The sequence below is a fragment of the Monodon monoceros genome, unplaced genomic scaffold (assembly GCF_005190385.1).
Source record: "Monodon monoceros isolate NGI ecotype Baffin Bay Population unplaced genomic scaffold, NGI_Narwhal_1 Super_Scaffold_13, whole genome shotgun sequence".
Classification (NCBI taxonomy): Eukaryota; Metazoa; Chordata; class Mammalia; order Artiodactyla; family Monodontidae; genus Monodon; species Monodon monoceros.
The window spans coordinates 29444210-29460686 of NW_021703769.1; the positions used below are offsets into that span (position 1 = coordinate 29444210).

The following is a 16477-nucleotide window of genomic DNA, read 5'->3' on the forward strand; positions in this document are numbered from 1 at the left end:
CTTAACAAGCCCTTTGCAGTTCAGAAAACAGCATATATGGCCTCAAGGTTATCTGTCTACATCTGATCACATTCCCAGCTTTCTTTTTTTTTTTACTCCTCCGACCAGGGACTGAACCCAGGCTGCGGCAGTGACTGTGGCACTGAACCCAGGCTGTGGCAGTCCTAACCACTGGACTGCCAGGGAATTCCCCTGGCTTTTTTTTTTTTTTTTCCTTTTAATTCTTTTCTTAAAAACATATTTATTTGGGCTTCCCTGGTGGTGCAGTGGTTGAGAGTCCACCTGCCGATGCAGGGGACACGGGTTCGTGCCCTGGTCCGGGAGGATCCCACACGCCGCGGAGCGGCTGGGCCCGTGAGCCATGGCCACTGAGCCTGAGCGTCCAGAGCCTGTGCTCCGCAACGGGAGAGGCCTCAGCAGTGAGAGGCCCGTGTACCAAAAAAAAAAAAAAAAAAAAAATTATTTATTTATTTTATTTTTGGCTGCGTTGGGTCTTAGTTGTGGCACGCGGGATCTTTTGTGGTGGTGTACAGGCTTCTCTCTTCCTGTGGCATGCGGGGTCCAAAGCGTGTGGGCTCTGTAGTAGCGGCATGCAGGCTCTCTAGTTGTGGCTCGCATGCTCAGTAGTTGCAGTGCATGCGCTTAGCTGCCCCGCAGCATGTGGGATCTTAGTTCCCCGACCAGGGATCGAACCTGAGTTCCCTGCATTGGAAGGCGGATTCTTAACCACTGGACCACCAGGGAAGTCCTCCCACCCTCACCCCAGCTTTCTTTATATAAGCACAGAATTGACACACATTGTCTTTGAACAATGAGTTGGAAGGCAGTGTTAATGAAATATGCCTACAAAATCCCAGACAGAACTCATTCTGTCTTGGCCTAAAAGAGCTTTCCTCTTGTAATACTGGCCCAGGTTCATGGACAGTAAAGACAGAACACTTGCTTAAGGTTCTTTGCCAAGGTAGCCTGATCATCTTTCTCCCACATGCAAAAAAAGAAGAGGGGCACTGAAGGAGAAAGTGTCAAGAAGCCAAGGGGCACTAGGGTGGCAATCGTCATGTGATCAGTTATGTGATCGATCACTATATGATCCATCATATAGTCAGAGGGGCTTACTACAGCCCACACCCTTGGCTTTGATCATGACTTCCAAACATTTATCGAAGGACCAGACAGCTCTCTTTGGTTATCTCCTGGACCTATGTTTTCTCCTATGTAGTCTATTTCAAGGATAGGTACCACCAACCTTTCCAATCTCCCAAGCTAGAAACCTAGGAGTCATTCCAGATACCCCCTTTTTCAATGTCCCCCCATCTAGTCTGTTACCGGATCCTACTAACCCAGCCCCTATAAAATCTCTTTAATCTACCTGGGGTGGACACCGTGGATAGACCCAGCCAACCTCCATTCAACTCTGCTTCTGGGGTGCAGTGCCTAGGAAGCAACAGGGGCCTCTAAAACCTAGACTTGAGACTCCCTGGTGCAGCAGTCCAACACACACATTCTTCTCTCCAGTGACCCGGCCTCCTGCCCTGCACAGCCTCCAGCTCAGCTCTTCCCCAAGACAACAGCTCTACGAATGCTCTGTTGTCTCCATTCCCTGTGGATTGGCAATGGCATCAGCAGGGCAAAACCGTGCTGGTGACACTGAGTTATTTTCTTCTATCTGATTTCTACTTGCTGGGCTGTTTCAGGAAGCCCAGACCCCAGGCCTTCTGACAACAATAAGTATTTTATCACTAACTGTAGGAAATTTAGAATTTATTCTGGGTCTCCAGCCATCATAGCTAATATGACTAAAAAGTGCTGCTCCCAGGCTGCCAGATGGTAGGACAATGCAAGGATGAGTATAACCTACAGGATGGGTGGATTTTTCTAAATGTTATAAAGGAGACGTGGAAAATTTCAGTATATGTAGCAGGGGATTAAGGGAGGAGGTTCTACTCGGCCATACTCTCACTCATGGGACAGGAGAAATGCATCAAAATCTTGCTGATCCACAGGCTAGGAATACCTATTCAGTCCACTGACATTAGCTGGAAGGCCAGGGCAGACTTAAGCCCAGCTCAGAAGAGGTGTTGCCATGGCAATTTATTATCATTAAGAGACAAACTCTCGGAAGAAATCTGCCTATCAAGTATGATAAAAGCAAAAAATGCCCAAGTTTTCCCTGGATCAGTTTTATTTGCTTTAGATTTCAGAATGGTAGGTGGGAGCACGAAGAAAAGTCTGTCGCATCTAAACATAATTTGAAAGGCTTGCAAGCGAAAACAGAGCATATTGCTTACCTTGTGAACACTGGTCGAGACATTTAGGAAAGAGAAATCTAGGGAGAAAAAAGAAATATTTTAAAACCATTAATCTCAGAATTTTCATTGGTTATTTCTCACAAAAATGTGAGTATCACTAACATACAAGATGACTTACTCAGTGGGGCAACGGGCAGGCAACACTGAACATTAAGGATAGCCATGATTATACAAAAGGTTTTCATAGCTTTGAACCAAAGTCCCCTAAGCCAGAAACCCCACAGAAGTCCCAAAGTGGCCAACTCTTGGTGGAATGTTGAAGAGGGGATACGGAGGACAGGGCCAGCTCTCAAGACTATAAGAAATGGAGAAAGAGAACTTGGTCTTCTTTTCCACCCTCCCAAAGAGATACTGTCCTGACAGTAAAGGGGAAATTTCAAGGGAAAATGAGAATTATTTTGCCTAACTGTGCCAAGGGCCTTCAGTACCAAAGTTGCCATATTTCCCTTTATGTGCACAACAGAATCCGGGTTTCCCTTTAATCCTATTCTGAGCTCAAACGTGAATGAAATGTAGGAAACTGACTGATTGGATTGAGGGTGACTAATCCAAAGTGTGAGTTAACAACTGTAGCTCTGCAGTAAGCTCCAGAGAAAAGCCCATATTCTCAGTGCTTTAAAACTTCTAAAACACCACAGTGCTCTTCTTAGAGAAGAAAGCTAACACTAATGAAAATAGCTGCCTTTTATCAAGTTCTTACCATGGGCTGGGCACTGTGCAAGCAGTTCATATATACAATTTTATTCTCACATCCACCTTGTGCCTTGGGTACCTAAAAACCACAAAGAGTGGGTTTAGGTTGGCTAAGCAAGCTAAGCACTTGGCCCAAGGTCCCACATGCAGCTAGGAAATGGGAGAGCTTATACAGGGACCCAGGTTCATTTGGCACCACAGAGCTCCTGTGCTTTCTTCCCCTGCACATAAGATGCTTGATGAAGCCACCCTCTGAATTGTTGCTGGTGTAGTTGGCAGGTATTAGTGCTGTTCAAAACACTGAGGGGAGTTCTCTCCTGCAATTTTCTTGGTGGTGGCAAATCCTCATCTTTTAATTTGATTTCTGACAACAGCCAGACACACAGCATTTGGAACCAAATTTGGTAGATGAGTGTGCTGGATGAATACAACTTTGGGCTGTGGATCTAGTTCACTTGCCTGACTCCTTCATGGTTTCTAAAGAATTCCATGGGAGAATCCCCATGTGCTCTGAGCAAGGTCAGGAGCCCTGGAGCAAAGGAAGAGACATCCGCACCAGAGTCTCCCAAGAATAGAGGTCACTGACTTCACTGCATTCATAGTCCACTGAATGGCCAGCCACACAGCAAATGCATTCTTAGAAAAATGACTGTCCCCATCAAGTAAGTACCTGTGACTTTAGAGTACATGCCCTTAAAAGCCCTTCTCAGTGCCCTGCTTGCTTTCTTGCAGCAGCCCACAGAAATTCACACCAGTGGCATCTTAGACAAGGCTGAGCAATGTTTCCCCTCGAGGCATCTTATACAATCACAGGTTGGATGCTCATGTTTTAAACCCCTGACAGGGTAGAGGGCCATTAAGCTGCTCACTTTAAACAGCTGCAAAGAAAATACTCAGAACACATGGACTTGCACATACATGCAATTTCTTCTCATATCTTGGCACCTCTGGCATCCCTGTCCTTCAAATTCATATGCTGGCTTTCTTTACTAATCCAACTATGAGTTATCATTGCTTTTTTATAATTCTTATAAAATTACATGAATCTTTTATTACAGCACTTCCTACCCTATATCATGATTAATTGTGTACATGTCATGGGTGTGGCATTTGGAAAATTATTTAACTTTTCTGAGCAACAGCTTCCTCATGGTAAAACATGGTAATGATGCCTACCTTAAATGCCTCCCAAAATACCTAAAGGGGATTTTGAGGTTTGAAAGGGGTAAAGCATCACAGTGTCTAACAAACAGTGGAAAACAAATGTTGGCTCACTCCTTTCCTTCTCTGCATATCGTCCTCCCTACTAAACTGTAATATTATTATTATTATTATTTTTTTTGCGGTACGTGGGCCTCTCACTGCTGTGGCCTCTCCCGTTGCGGAGCACAGGCTCCGGATGCACAGGCCCAGCGGCCATGGCTCACGGGCCCAGCCGCTTCGGCATGTGGGATCCTCCCGGACCAGGGCACAAACCCGTGTCCCCTGCATTGGCAGGCAGACTCTCAACCACTGCGCCACGAGGGAAGCCCTAAACTGTAATATTATTGAAGACAGACAATAACAAGTATTGGTGAAGATGTGGAGAAATGGGAACCCTCATACATTGCTGATGAGGATGCAAATGGTATAGTGGCTTTGGATAAGTTTGCAGTTCCTCAAAAAGTTAAATATACAGTTACCATATGACCCAGTAATTCTACCCAAGAGAACAGAAAACATACAACCATATGAAAACTTAATACGTAAACATTCATAGCAGTATATTTATGGTAGCCAAAAGATGCAAATAACTCAAATGTCCATCAACTGATGAATGGATAAAAAAGATGTGATATATCCATACAATGAAATATTTGTCAATAAAAAGGAAGGAAACACTGACACATGCTACAACATGGATGAACCGTGAAAGAAGCCAGACACAAAAGGCCACATATTATGATTCCATTTATATGAAATGTCCAGAATAAGTATATCCACAGAAACTTCAATAAAGCTGTTACATTAAAAGAAGCCATATACGTGATACTATAAAATATCAAATGGTTTCCCCATCATCCAACATTTGCCCCCAAGGAACTGGTCATTTCCCAGAAGGGACAACTATTTCATAGTCTGGCATGTATCCTTCTAGATATTTTCTGTGCGTATACAAGTAAACATTTAAAAAATACACATTGTTTTGGTAATTTGTTTTTCTCACTTCATAAAATATTATGGCCATTTTCTATGTTAGAAGATAAAAATCTACTTGATTTTAAAAAATGCCTGCATAGCAGTCCATTATATGAATATCCCCAAATTTAACAAGTCACTTACTAATTGAGCATTTGGATTATTTCCAGTTCTTTGATATTATTAATAGTGTTGTCTTGAACATTGCAGAGCACACCTGTCATATTTCAGACTGCCCAGTACCTTCTAAACACCTTTCCCAGACTTGGAATTAGGAAGCCCGTCCCTGGCGTAAATGGCAGAAACCTGCTTTTCCAGCCTTTCTTGCCGTCTGGTGCAGGCATATGGCCGAAGTTCTACCAACTAGACTCCAAGTGGCAATGAGCATGGTGAGTGAGGGAATGTATGGTAAGCAGACCCCATTTTCTGGTGGAAGAAGTGGTTGAGATATCCCCTTCACCGGGGCAGCCCTGCAGGAAGTTTGAGTTTTCCACCTGGCTGCCTAGCCAATACAGCCTGACCCTCCTAGAGACTCTGCAAGCTATAATGTACATTAGTAAATTCCTCCCCAGCTAGACATGCTGGAGTGGGCTCTACTGTTTGGAATTAAAAATTCTGCCTGAAACAAACACCCCTATACATATATATCTTTGCACATTTGTAAAAATATAACCGTATGATAAAATTTGAGCAATGGAATGGCCATATTTGTCTCCAAAGAGATTAAATCATTTTACATTCCTATCAACAGTGTATGGAAAAAAAAAGAGTGTATATGTGTACCTATTTTCTTACACTGTTGCAGTATAAAAAATCACCCCAAAACTAAGTGGCTTAAAATAATGATGATTTATTATTTCTCATGATTCTATAGGTTGAATGGGCAGTTGTTTTGGCCTGGGGCAGCTCAGCTGGGGCTGATGATTATCTAAAATGGTCTCACTCACAGGCCCAACTGGGGTCTCAGTCCAAATGGTAGGAATGGATGGCTGGGCCTCTCTCTCCACATGGTCTTTCATCCTCAAGCAGCCTAGCCCAGGCTTCTTCATATGGTGGTCTTAGCTCCCAGAAGCAAGAGAGGGCAAACCCCAATGTGTAAATGCTTTTCAAGCCTTGGCTTGTTTCATGCTTCTTGATGTCCCACTGGCCAAAGCCAAGTCACAATGCCCAGGTGAGAAGTAGATTCGACTCTTCAGGTCTTGATGGGAAGGACTGCTTCTGCTGTGGCCATAATTTTAATCTACCACAGTTGGCTATGTAAGGATGGATTCCTTCCTCCCTTCCTCCCTCCCTCCCTTCCTCCCTCCCTCCCTCCCTCCCTCCCTCCCTTCCTTCCTTCCTCCCTCCCTCCCTCCCCCTCCTTTGTTTCTTTCTTTCTTTTGGCCATGCCATGCAGCTTGTAGGATCTTAGTTCCCCAACCAGGGAGCGAACCCAGGCCATGGCAGTGAAAGCACCAAGTCCTAACCACTGGACTGCCAGGGAATTCCCAGATTGTTTTTGCTTTTTAAAAATTTATGGGCTGGGCTTCCCTGGTGGCACAGTGGTTGAGAATCTGCCTGCTAATGCAGGGGACACAGGTTTGAGCCCTGGTCTGGGAGGATCCCACATGCTGCGGAGCAACTAGGCCCATGAGCCACAACTACTGAGCCTGCACGTCTGGAGCCTGTGCTCCACAACAAGAGAGGCCGCGACAGTGAGAGGCCCACGCACCACGATGAAGAGTGGTCCCCGCTTGCCACAACTAGAGAAAGCCTTCGCACAGAAACGAAGACCCAACACAGCAAAAATGAATAAATTAATTAATAAACTCCTACCCCCAACATCTTCTTTAAAAAAAAAAAACTTATGGGCTTAACACTGGCCCACTTAATTTTTTTTCTTAATGGAATGGGATTAATGTTATTTAATAACTTTCTATTCTTTTTTTTTAACCAAGTTTTTTTAAAAAATATATTTATTTATTTACTTGGCTGAGCCACCGGGTCTTAGTTGTGGCACATGGGATTTTCTAGTTAAGGCATGTGGGATCTAGTTCCCTGACCAGGGATTGAACCCGGGCCCCCTGTGCTGGGAGTGCAGAGTCTTAACTGCTGGACCACCAGGGAAGTCCCAATAACTTTCTATTCTTGATCATGAGTCCCATAATTCTCTTATTCTATTCCACATGCACCCCCATGCACATGAAACAGAATAGCTCCACAGCCCATGCACAGGGGCTAATCATTAGTTTTCCAACAGAGCATTAGTAAATCACTATAGTAAATTACTTTCTGGAATGGATTCAAAAGTAAATTTGGAAATTTCTCATTAATATCTAAAAACTGAGCAAAATCAGTAATTTTGATTTATTGACAAATATTATTTTTGATCTCTTATACTTTTTTTTTTTTGGCTGCATTGGGTTTTCATTGCTGCACACGGGCTTTCTCTAGTTGCGGTGAGCGGGGGCTACTCTTCTTTGCGGTGTGCTTGCTTCTCATTGTAGTGACTTCTCTTGTTGCGGAGCACAGACTCTAGGTGCGTGGGCTTCAGTAGTTGTGGCTCACGGGCTCTAGAGCGCAGGCTCAGTGGTTGTGGCGCATGGGCTTAGTTGCTCCATGGCATGTGGGATATTCCCGGACCAGGGCTCAAACCCGTGTTCCCTGCATTGGCAGGCAGATTCTTAACCACTGCGCCACCAGGGAAGTCCTAATCTCTTATACTTTTTAACCCACCTGATTTTGTCATTTATATTTTTATATTCCATAACTATAATTCATATACTTTACCCTTATTTCTATATTTAAAGAGATTATATGCTTATCTTTAGCTTGTTTATTGATTTACTTATTTAAATTCTCTTCAAGGGCACTTATTCCTCACATGCTGGCACACTCATTTATTCCACAGACACTTCATGAGCACTTACTATGTACTAAGCATTAAACAGAAATGATTTCTGTCCTCACAAAAGCTAAATCTGTATTCTATAATTCCTCTCTTTTCTCTAATTGTCTTCATTTCTTTGTCTATTTCCTCTCAAAATTTTTTTTTGGCTGTGTGGCTTGTGGGATCTTAGTTCCCCGACCAGGGACTGGATCTGTGCCCCCTGCAGTAGAAGGGAGGAGTCCTAACCACTGGACCTCCCGGGAATTCCATATTTCCTTTCCATTTTGTTTTAGCAGTGTCTACTTTTACTTCTCACTGCTTTGAGATTTTCATTTCTATAGTGAAATTTTTATTTTCTTTCTAGGACTAACAGTTTATCTTTCAGCTGCTTTTGTCAGCTAAATTCCTTTTCCCCTGATCTTTTCTATTTAACTGCTTTATTTATAACCTGCACACCATAAAAGTTACTCATTTAAAGTGTACAATTCAATGATTATTTTTAGTAAATTGTTTACAGAGTTGTGCAACCATTACCACAATTCTGTTTTAGAACATTTCCAATACCCCAGGAAGATCCCTCCTCCCCATTTCCCCAGACCTTTTATATCTCTTCCTTGAGCTCTTCCCTCACCACCCTGTTAGTTTCTCTTCTCCTTAACTTTTTATTGACGGTGTAGAAGAGTGCTTGTCTAGAGTGTAACCTTTGTCTGTTCTTTGTTTATTACTATCTTTTCCTACCTTTCTATGTTAATATGTCTGATAGTGTCTAGTCCCCTGTTAGACCCCTTTCTGCTTTCATTCATCTTTAAGTAAAAACTTCAGAAAAAGAAGAGACATGGATGGTAGAAAGAGTGGCATGTAAGACTCAATATGGCATTCTGAAGTACAATGGGGATGCTCAGCATTCACTACAATAACCTAACCTAAGGCAGAAGGAAAAATAGACCACCTTAGCTTTATTATGGGAGAGCAGAACCTAGGTCAGAGCTAAAGAGAAGGGAGAATGGTGAAGACATTTCTTGGGATCAGTTAAGGTGACTAGGGAAGTAACTTCTAATGTAAATTCTACGAGAAGTCTAAAGATATCAACTTGGGACTCAAGAAGGGAGCTTTTTCAGATGAAGATCTAAGGATAGATCAATCAGTTACCAGGAGATGACAATAATATGGACTAGCCAGAAAAACCACATGATTAAAGACCTTGGATACATTCTGCTAGGCTAAAGGGAGAGGAAGTCAAATAGCTCTATGAAGGGACACTGTAATGTTTGAAACTTCCCAGTGAGGATTTCTCTCATGATGAAATAGGTACTTCTAGATACCACTGGGGCAGTATAAACTGCAAAACCCACTCAGAAAGCAATTTGGAAATATGAATAAAGAGTAATAAAACTATCATACAATTAATTAATAATATATCTTTGAGGAATCTATTCTAAGGAAATTATCTGAAATTTCAGAAATTTATATGGATAAAGATGTTCTCATAGCATTATTTATGATAGTGAAAAGCTGGAGACATCCTATGTGACTAACGATGGGGAGCTGGTTAAGACTATTATGTCCATACATGCACATAATGATTACATACCCAATCAAAATGTAATTACCACTGTAATTGCAGGAACATATATATGTTCACTTACATAACATGTCTATACGTTAACCTAAGAAGAAGGATATAAAATTATATGTATACCACAACTGTAAAAAAGCATGCACATAAAAGACCAGAAAGGAATTCACAAAAATTATAATAGTTAACATTGAGTGAGATTATGAGTGAATTATACTCAATTTTCTTTGTTATTATATTACTTCCAAAGTAGAAAAAAAAAGTTCACCTGTTTGTAATGAGAATAAGTGTCATTAACTGAGGTAAGATGCTTTAAGATGGCTTAACCACATGAAAAAGTATCCGTGAGGTACTCCAAGTGCCTTGGGACACAAAGCCCCTCCCCTGCAGTAAAGAGGAAAATAAAAGCCTGCCATAGGCATTCTTTTTTTCTGGGAGAAGCTATTTCAAGTCCCACTGTCCTAGAAGGGTGACTTTTCAGTGCACAAAGTGGTGAGAAGCTGCCAGTCCAAATGGTAGCTCTGAGGACCTAGCACTAATCAAATGACAACTGGGCATTTATTACATATAAGATAGACTGATGCATTCCAAAAGATAAACACACGTAAAGATGTGCCTCCTACTGGGAGGTGGGAGAAAACTGCTTTCTGTACACTTAAACACAACACACCCTGTGGGCCAGAGGTGGTCCTAAGTATGTACCTGTGCTCCATGTAGCAGCTCAGGGGCTCCACACATACTGTGATGGCACCAATGGTGAAGGAGGACTTGACATTTGAATCTGGATGTATCTGCAGGGCCTGGACAACATCAATAACATCTGTGTAGCTGGGGGGGAAAAAGGGAATAATTAGTTTACCGATTGGCGCTTTAGAGTGCGGGAAGAGGGGTATGCTTGCCGAGTGGCTGAGTAAGGGTGGAAGGAAAACCAAAAGGGGGAGACTGTGACTAGGTTCCTTGGGGTCACCCCACTTCATGATTTAGAGCCCCTGGAGTCCACAGTGCTTCTGTACTTCCAAGTTCCATTAGTTCTAACCGCAAAAGTGAGTGGAAGAAAGAACCCTACTGCCCACTCCCCTTATGAGAAGCCTGCAGGTGACCCTGGGGCTCTGAGGGTGGGACTTGGTGTTTTCTAATCAAGTTAGGAGCTCCCGCATTGGTATATTTTCTTTAATAGCTCTTTCCTCTCCTTTCATCTCACAGAACATGCAGGCAAGAGAAAGAGGGATTATGAGACATATCTCCAAGTCAGTAGACACATGTCAAACACCAACTGCATTTGTATCTCCTGCCTGGAACTCCCTCCAGGGCCAATTTGATGTTTTCAATTACAACTTAATATGTTCCTGATCCAACTCTCCCACATCTGCTCCTCTTGAGGTCTTGTCCTTCTCAGCAGAGGAGATTCCACTCTTTCAGCTGCAAGGCCAAAGGTTTGTTTGGCATCTTCTTTTACTCCATTTTTTCTTAATCTTTAAAATATAACTATGCTCATACTCCCACTCTACCACTGAGTCCAAACTGCTTCTGTCTTTGTATCTCCCTATAACCTGTTTTCAACACAAAAGTTAGAGGGGTCATACTAACCCCATCAGGTAAGCCACTGAGTGAGTGGCTTCCATCCCCCTCAGCCTGAAAGCCAAAGCTCTTACAATGGCCCACACAGCCCTCTAAGATCTGACCCACACTGCAGGGATGAGTTTAATTTCTTACTATTTCTTCCTGTACCTGAATCTAACTACTCTGACCTCCTGGCTCTTCCCTGAATGTGCCAGGTATAATTTCACCTTTGCACTCTCTGTCCCCTCTCCTGTAATGCTCTTTTCCTCAGATGTCTGCAAGCCTCACTGCCTCAACCCCCTTCGGGTCTCTGCTCAATTGGCATCTTATGAGAGAGGTGTCCTCTGACTTCATGCAGCCTATGGGATATAGCAATCCTCTCTCTTGATACTCCCCACCCTCACCCCAATTTTTCTCCAAAGCACTGACTACAGCTACATACACTGTATTTTCTTATTTGTTTATTGTGTGTCTCTGCAATAAGAATGTAAGGTAGTTGCTGGGTGCTGTAATCAATGGTGCCTAAAGCAAGGCAGGTGAATGAACTGGACATTGAACTCCAGGCAGACCCCTGGCCACTCCAAGAACATTGTCCTGACTGACCCAGTCTATCACAAAAGGTCAATTCTTAAGGAGGAAAAGGCAAATCTGATGGGCAGCCTTGCTGATCATACAGACCTGGTCTTAGCCTGGGGCTGGGGGGATAGGTACAGCCTGCCTGGGCTATTTCCTGAGTTCCTACAAACAATTCATCTGTACAACGGTACTTGACTTTACTCCACACAACAACATTAGCACCCCCAACCCCAGGTGCGCCTCAGTCCTGACCAAACAGCAGTGAGCGCTTCAGTAGAGAACATGGTGTGCTAGGTTCTACAAAGAGCGAGCCCTCTGCTCCCTGGTTTCTCTTGAAGGCTTCTCCCACTGCCTGGGCATGTGTGTATATGACCATGTAGAGTGCTTTCCACTGGTTCTGTAGTGTTTGGATGGTCCTAGATGCTAGGAGAGCCCCTCACACTGCAGTAACACTCTGGTAAGCAGGCCTGAAGCTTACAAACTGCCTTAAATCTCTTTGTAGCTGTGTTTAATGGCCTTAATGCTCATGGTGAAGTGCCCTAGCCTTGCTCCTCAGCATCAGCTTTTTCCTCCTCTTCTAAAGAAAAGTGTCTGGGGGCTTTTTACTTTCCATGTTTGGTACAAGCTGCAGAGACTCTCATTTCTTAGGGTTAAAAAGAACTGAAAGGGACTTCCCTGGTGGTGCAGTGGTTAAGAATCCACCTGCCAATGCAGGGGACATGGGTTCGATCCCTGGTCCAGGAAGATCCCACATGCCGCGGAGCAACTAACCCTGTGCACCACAACTACTGAGCCTACGCTCTAGAGCCCGCGAGCCACAACTACTGAAGCCCGCGCACCTAGAGCCCGTGCTCCACAACAAGTGAAGCCACTGCAATGAGAAGCTGGTGCACCGCAATGAAGAGTAGCCCCCGCTCACCGCAACTAGAGAAAGCCCGTGTGCAGCAATGAAGACCCAACACAACCATAAATAAAAAAAAATAATAATCTTATTAAAAAAAAAAGAACTGAAACATTTATAAGTCAGTCCTGAGGATTTTGGCAATTTTAATACAATAGATTTCCCTTAGACAGGGTGACTGGGGAATTCCCAAGTTTTCAGAGGATTACATTAATTTTCACTGATTTTAATGGAAAAAAGAGCAAAAAACAGGCCCCAGGCTTCTTGGTGAGGCCAATGTATCTAGGTGAAGCATCTGGGCACTGCAGCCAGGAGCCACTGAAGCAGACAGCAGGTCTTTGGTGTCAATCACTCTACTTGTTAATGGTGTGCCTGCTAATGCCCTCCCTTACTGCCCAGCCCCTGCCTTATAACCATCCTGGGCATGGCTTCCAGACAGCAGGAGGCAGCCCTCACCTCAGAAGGATGCACACCGATCCAACTGATGAAGCCTGTACCTGGCCACTCTGGCTAAACTGCCCCAACTGCATGATGAAGGCAAAAAACTAACTCTTTGTGTTGCCTCTTTCTTGTCAGTATTCTCTTTATTAAAAACAAAAACAAGGGCTTCCCTGGTGGCGCAGTGGTTGAGAGTCTGCCTGCCGATGCAGGGGACACGGGTTCGTGCCCCGGTCCGGGAGGATCCCACGTGCCACAGAGTGGCTGGGCCCGTGAGCCATGGCTGCTGAGCCTGTGCGTCTGGAGGCTGTGCTCCGCAACGGGAGAGGCCACAACAGTGAGAGGCCCACGTACTGCAAAAACAACACAAAAAACCCAAAAAAACCAGAAATGAAAAACCCAGCAGGGCTTTAACTTTCTTCCCTCTGAAACAACCTATTCCATACAATTGTCTTTCGGGCTCTATTTTACATTTGCAATTTAAGCCTACAATTTTACCTCGTTTTACATTCAATTTTTGTTTTGAGCAATACTGTTTTAAATGTAGATAATGTAAAGAATAATTTTACAATGTTCCAGAGTATAAACAAATACAGCCCCTCAAATTCCTTAAAATTATTAAAACTCAGATTTCCGCAGTTTTACTTATTTGTGTATGTATTAAGTTCTATACAATTTTGTCACCTGTGTAGGCTCCACCACCACGATAAAGATACCGAACAGTTCCGCACCACAAAGCTCGCTTGTGTTGCCCTTTTATAACCACACCCACCTCCCTCCTGCCCCCAACTCCCATCCCTAACTCCTGGCAACCACTAATCGGTCCTCCATTCCTAAAATTTTATCATTTCAAAATACATTAATTTTGAAAACAACAACCTAATAATCCACTTGATGTCAAAGCTCAGCACCACTGCCCACCTGCTGCAGTAAGTAGAATGGGACCAGGCCACTCTAGGGGCAAAAGAAAACTCTGCCCTACAGCACAGAATCCTGTAAATCAAAATAAAGGCCACATTCAAGGAATAAAATTCTCAACTTGAGAAGCCTCTGGGGTGTCCCCTCACCAACAACCTCAATACTGGGCTCTAAGGCCCAGCCCCAAGGAGATGGACATGCTACAAAGAGGCTGCCATGTGTTCCCTGCTGTGCCTCAAGAGAATGGGCCCAGCCTGTAATAACAGTGTCATAGTGAGCACCACAGCAGGAAATCCATCTGAGGTTCCTAGTGTCCTGGGGCTATGACTGGGCAAGAACTGGGTCTGAGAGTACAAGTGGGCTGGCCATACACTGTCACTGCAGTCCAGAGCAGCCAGGACAGCTAGCACTTTTGCAGACTTGTACAGTTAGAGACAAGGAGTCAACAATTCTAAAGTAATGGAAGATGGAAATGACCTCAGCTGCACAATGTCAAGCTACCAAATTTGACTCCAGGTCCACACCCCCAATGACTCAACTCTGGAGAAGCAGCAGGAGGTGATGAAGCTAGGCCAACCCATTCCTTTGACCATTAGAAGCGATGGAAAACAAGTGGTTTCTAGCCTTCTGGCTCTGTGGCTTCCACAACCTCAGCCCACTAGTAGGACAAAAGGGTCAACAGAAGGGAAGCCCAAAGCAGGTGTAAGAACAAGATCTAAAGAAGAGGAAAGATGGCCTGGCAGGGCACATACTCCCACCTGCCTCCTGCAGCACCATCGGCCTGGCTTTCCTCCAGTCCTCACCATCACACCCCAGAGACCAAACAGGGTTTTGGATCCGGGCCTATTCTCTACTGGAAATAATTAGCCAGTTGCAAATACTAATTATTATGAGCACAAAAAAACACAGCATAGCACAAAAGCACTTTGTGAGAACTGCCAAAAGCTTCTTTATCACCAACTATAATGACAGCAGCAAAGAGCACAGCCCATGTTTTCCTGATCTGACACGTTCTCCTCTGGGCCCAGGGGATGATGGGCCTGCTTCCTCCCTGGAAGCTCTTAGAACAGGTCAAGGGAAGCTCCTTGCAGCCAGGGCTCCCCAAGCAGTGGTACACACTCCGAAACTGTCCTCACAGGGAGCTCCTTGCCCAACTGGATTATTCATGCTCCTCACTGAGGGTCCAAGGAAACCCTCCTGCACTAGCCATTCTGTGGATGATGGGGCTCGAGACTAGAGTGTGGGGACTGTCTCTGCAACTCCACAGGAGGGAGGACTGAAAAAACTGAAGCTCCCTTGCCTCCGTGGCAAAGGAAGAAGCTTAGGGACCATTACTGTTAGAAGAATTATCAAAGAATCTTGCCCAGAAAACCACCTCCCTAACTCTCTGCCTTCTGAGGATATTATGATGTTGAGGCCAAACTTAAAACTTGTGTGCAATCTTCACCAGTCACTCTGGGCCACAGGATGGCAACAGTTCTTGTTGAAGGCATATCTGTGTAACACAGACACTTCTCATGCATGTGTGTTTGTTCTGTGCCCCAAGTTAGCCACACATGAAATAACAATAATGGCAAGGTCACCACCCTACCCCACTATCCCCAAAAGGCTTCCAGCACTCACCCTTGTAACACCACCAGCAGTCTGGTCTTCTTGCGTATGTAGGCTGACTGGCGGGCAGAGCAGTTCTGTTGGGCCTCCAGGGCACTGGAAAGGTATCTCTGGAAGTGGGCAGCGTGAAAACATTCGGAGCTGTCCATGACTTGACGGTATACCATCCACCTGGAAATGGCAAGTGTAATCTCAGCATGAGGACCAGGCCCATAGGCTCTGCCAGTGGATTCAAATGTGACCAGTACACCCACAGACTCTCTGTCCAGTGAACCCATACAGGAGAAAGCAATCCTGGCACCACAGAAACAGGCAGAGTGCACTGGCTGGGTGGGGAGCCCTGTATCCTGCAATCACTACCACTGGAGCTTTTGGCAGGAAATGCCTTGCCACAGGAAAAAAGGTCAGATAAGCACATGACCAACAGATTTCAGAGTTGAGAAAGACTCCTGAACAGGCAGTCACTTCCTGAAAGATCATTCAGTAAAATGGCTTCAGTCCAGTTTTCAGTAAAATTCTTGCTAAGAATAAGTAATGGGGGGAGGGGGAGTTCCCTAGGGGCCCATTGGTTAGGATTCGGCACTTTCACTGCAGTGGCCCAGGTTCAATTCCTGGTTGGGGAACTGAGATCGCACATGCCACGTGGCACAGTCAAAAAAAAGAATAATGGGATAATGGGTAGGGTGAAGAATTCAGATTCTTTACAGAACAAAAGCAATGGAAATGAGGGAGGAACTGGTTAGCTATTGAGTACTTATGAAGGAGGCTCCCCACAGCGCCCCCCCCCACAATCTCCCACTCTAAACTCCCAAACTTCTAGGTGATTTCAGTCTTCTCAATTCTGCTAT

The 16477-nt window shown here is 44.4% G+C and overlaps 1 protein-coding gene across 7 annotated transcripts in view; it reads right to left on the reverse strand.

Annotated features, from left to right (window-relative positions):
- Window positions 1-16477, reverse strand: part of CUNH20orf194 (chromosome unknown C20orf194 homolog) — a 148039-nt gene that overhangs the window by 22504 nt on the left and 109058 nt on the right. For all 7 annotated transcript variants that reach the window (XR_003793098.1, XR_003793099.1, XR_003793100.1 and 4 more), the window contains 3 exons: window positions 15642-15800; window positions 10328-10453; window positions 2289-2326 (listed from right to left, as the gene is read on the reverse strand). Coding sequence is in view for 1 of the 7 variants with exons in the window: in XM_029220249.1 (XP_029076082.1) it covers window positions 2289-2326; window positions 10328-10453; window positions 15642-15800 (323 nt within the window). In the remaining 6 variants the exon portion in view is untranslated. The remainder of the gene's footprint in view (window positions 1-2288; window positions 2327-10327; window positions 10454-15641; window positions 15801-16477) is intronic.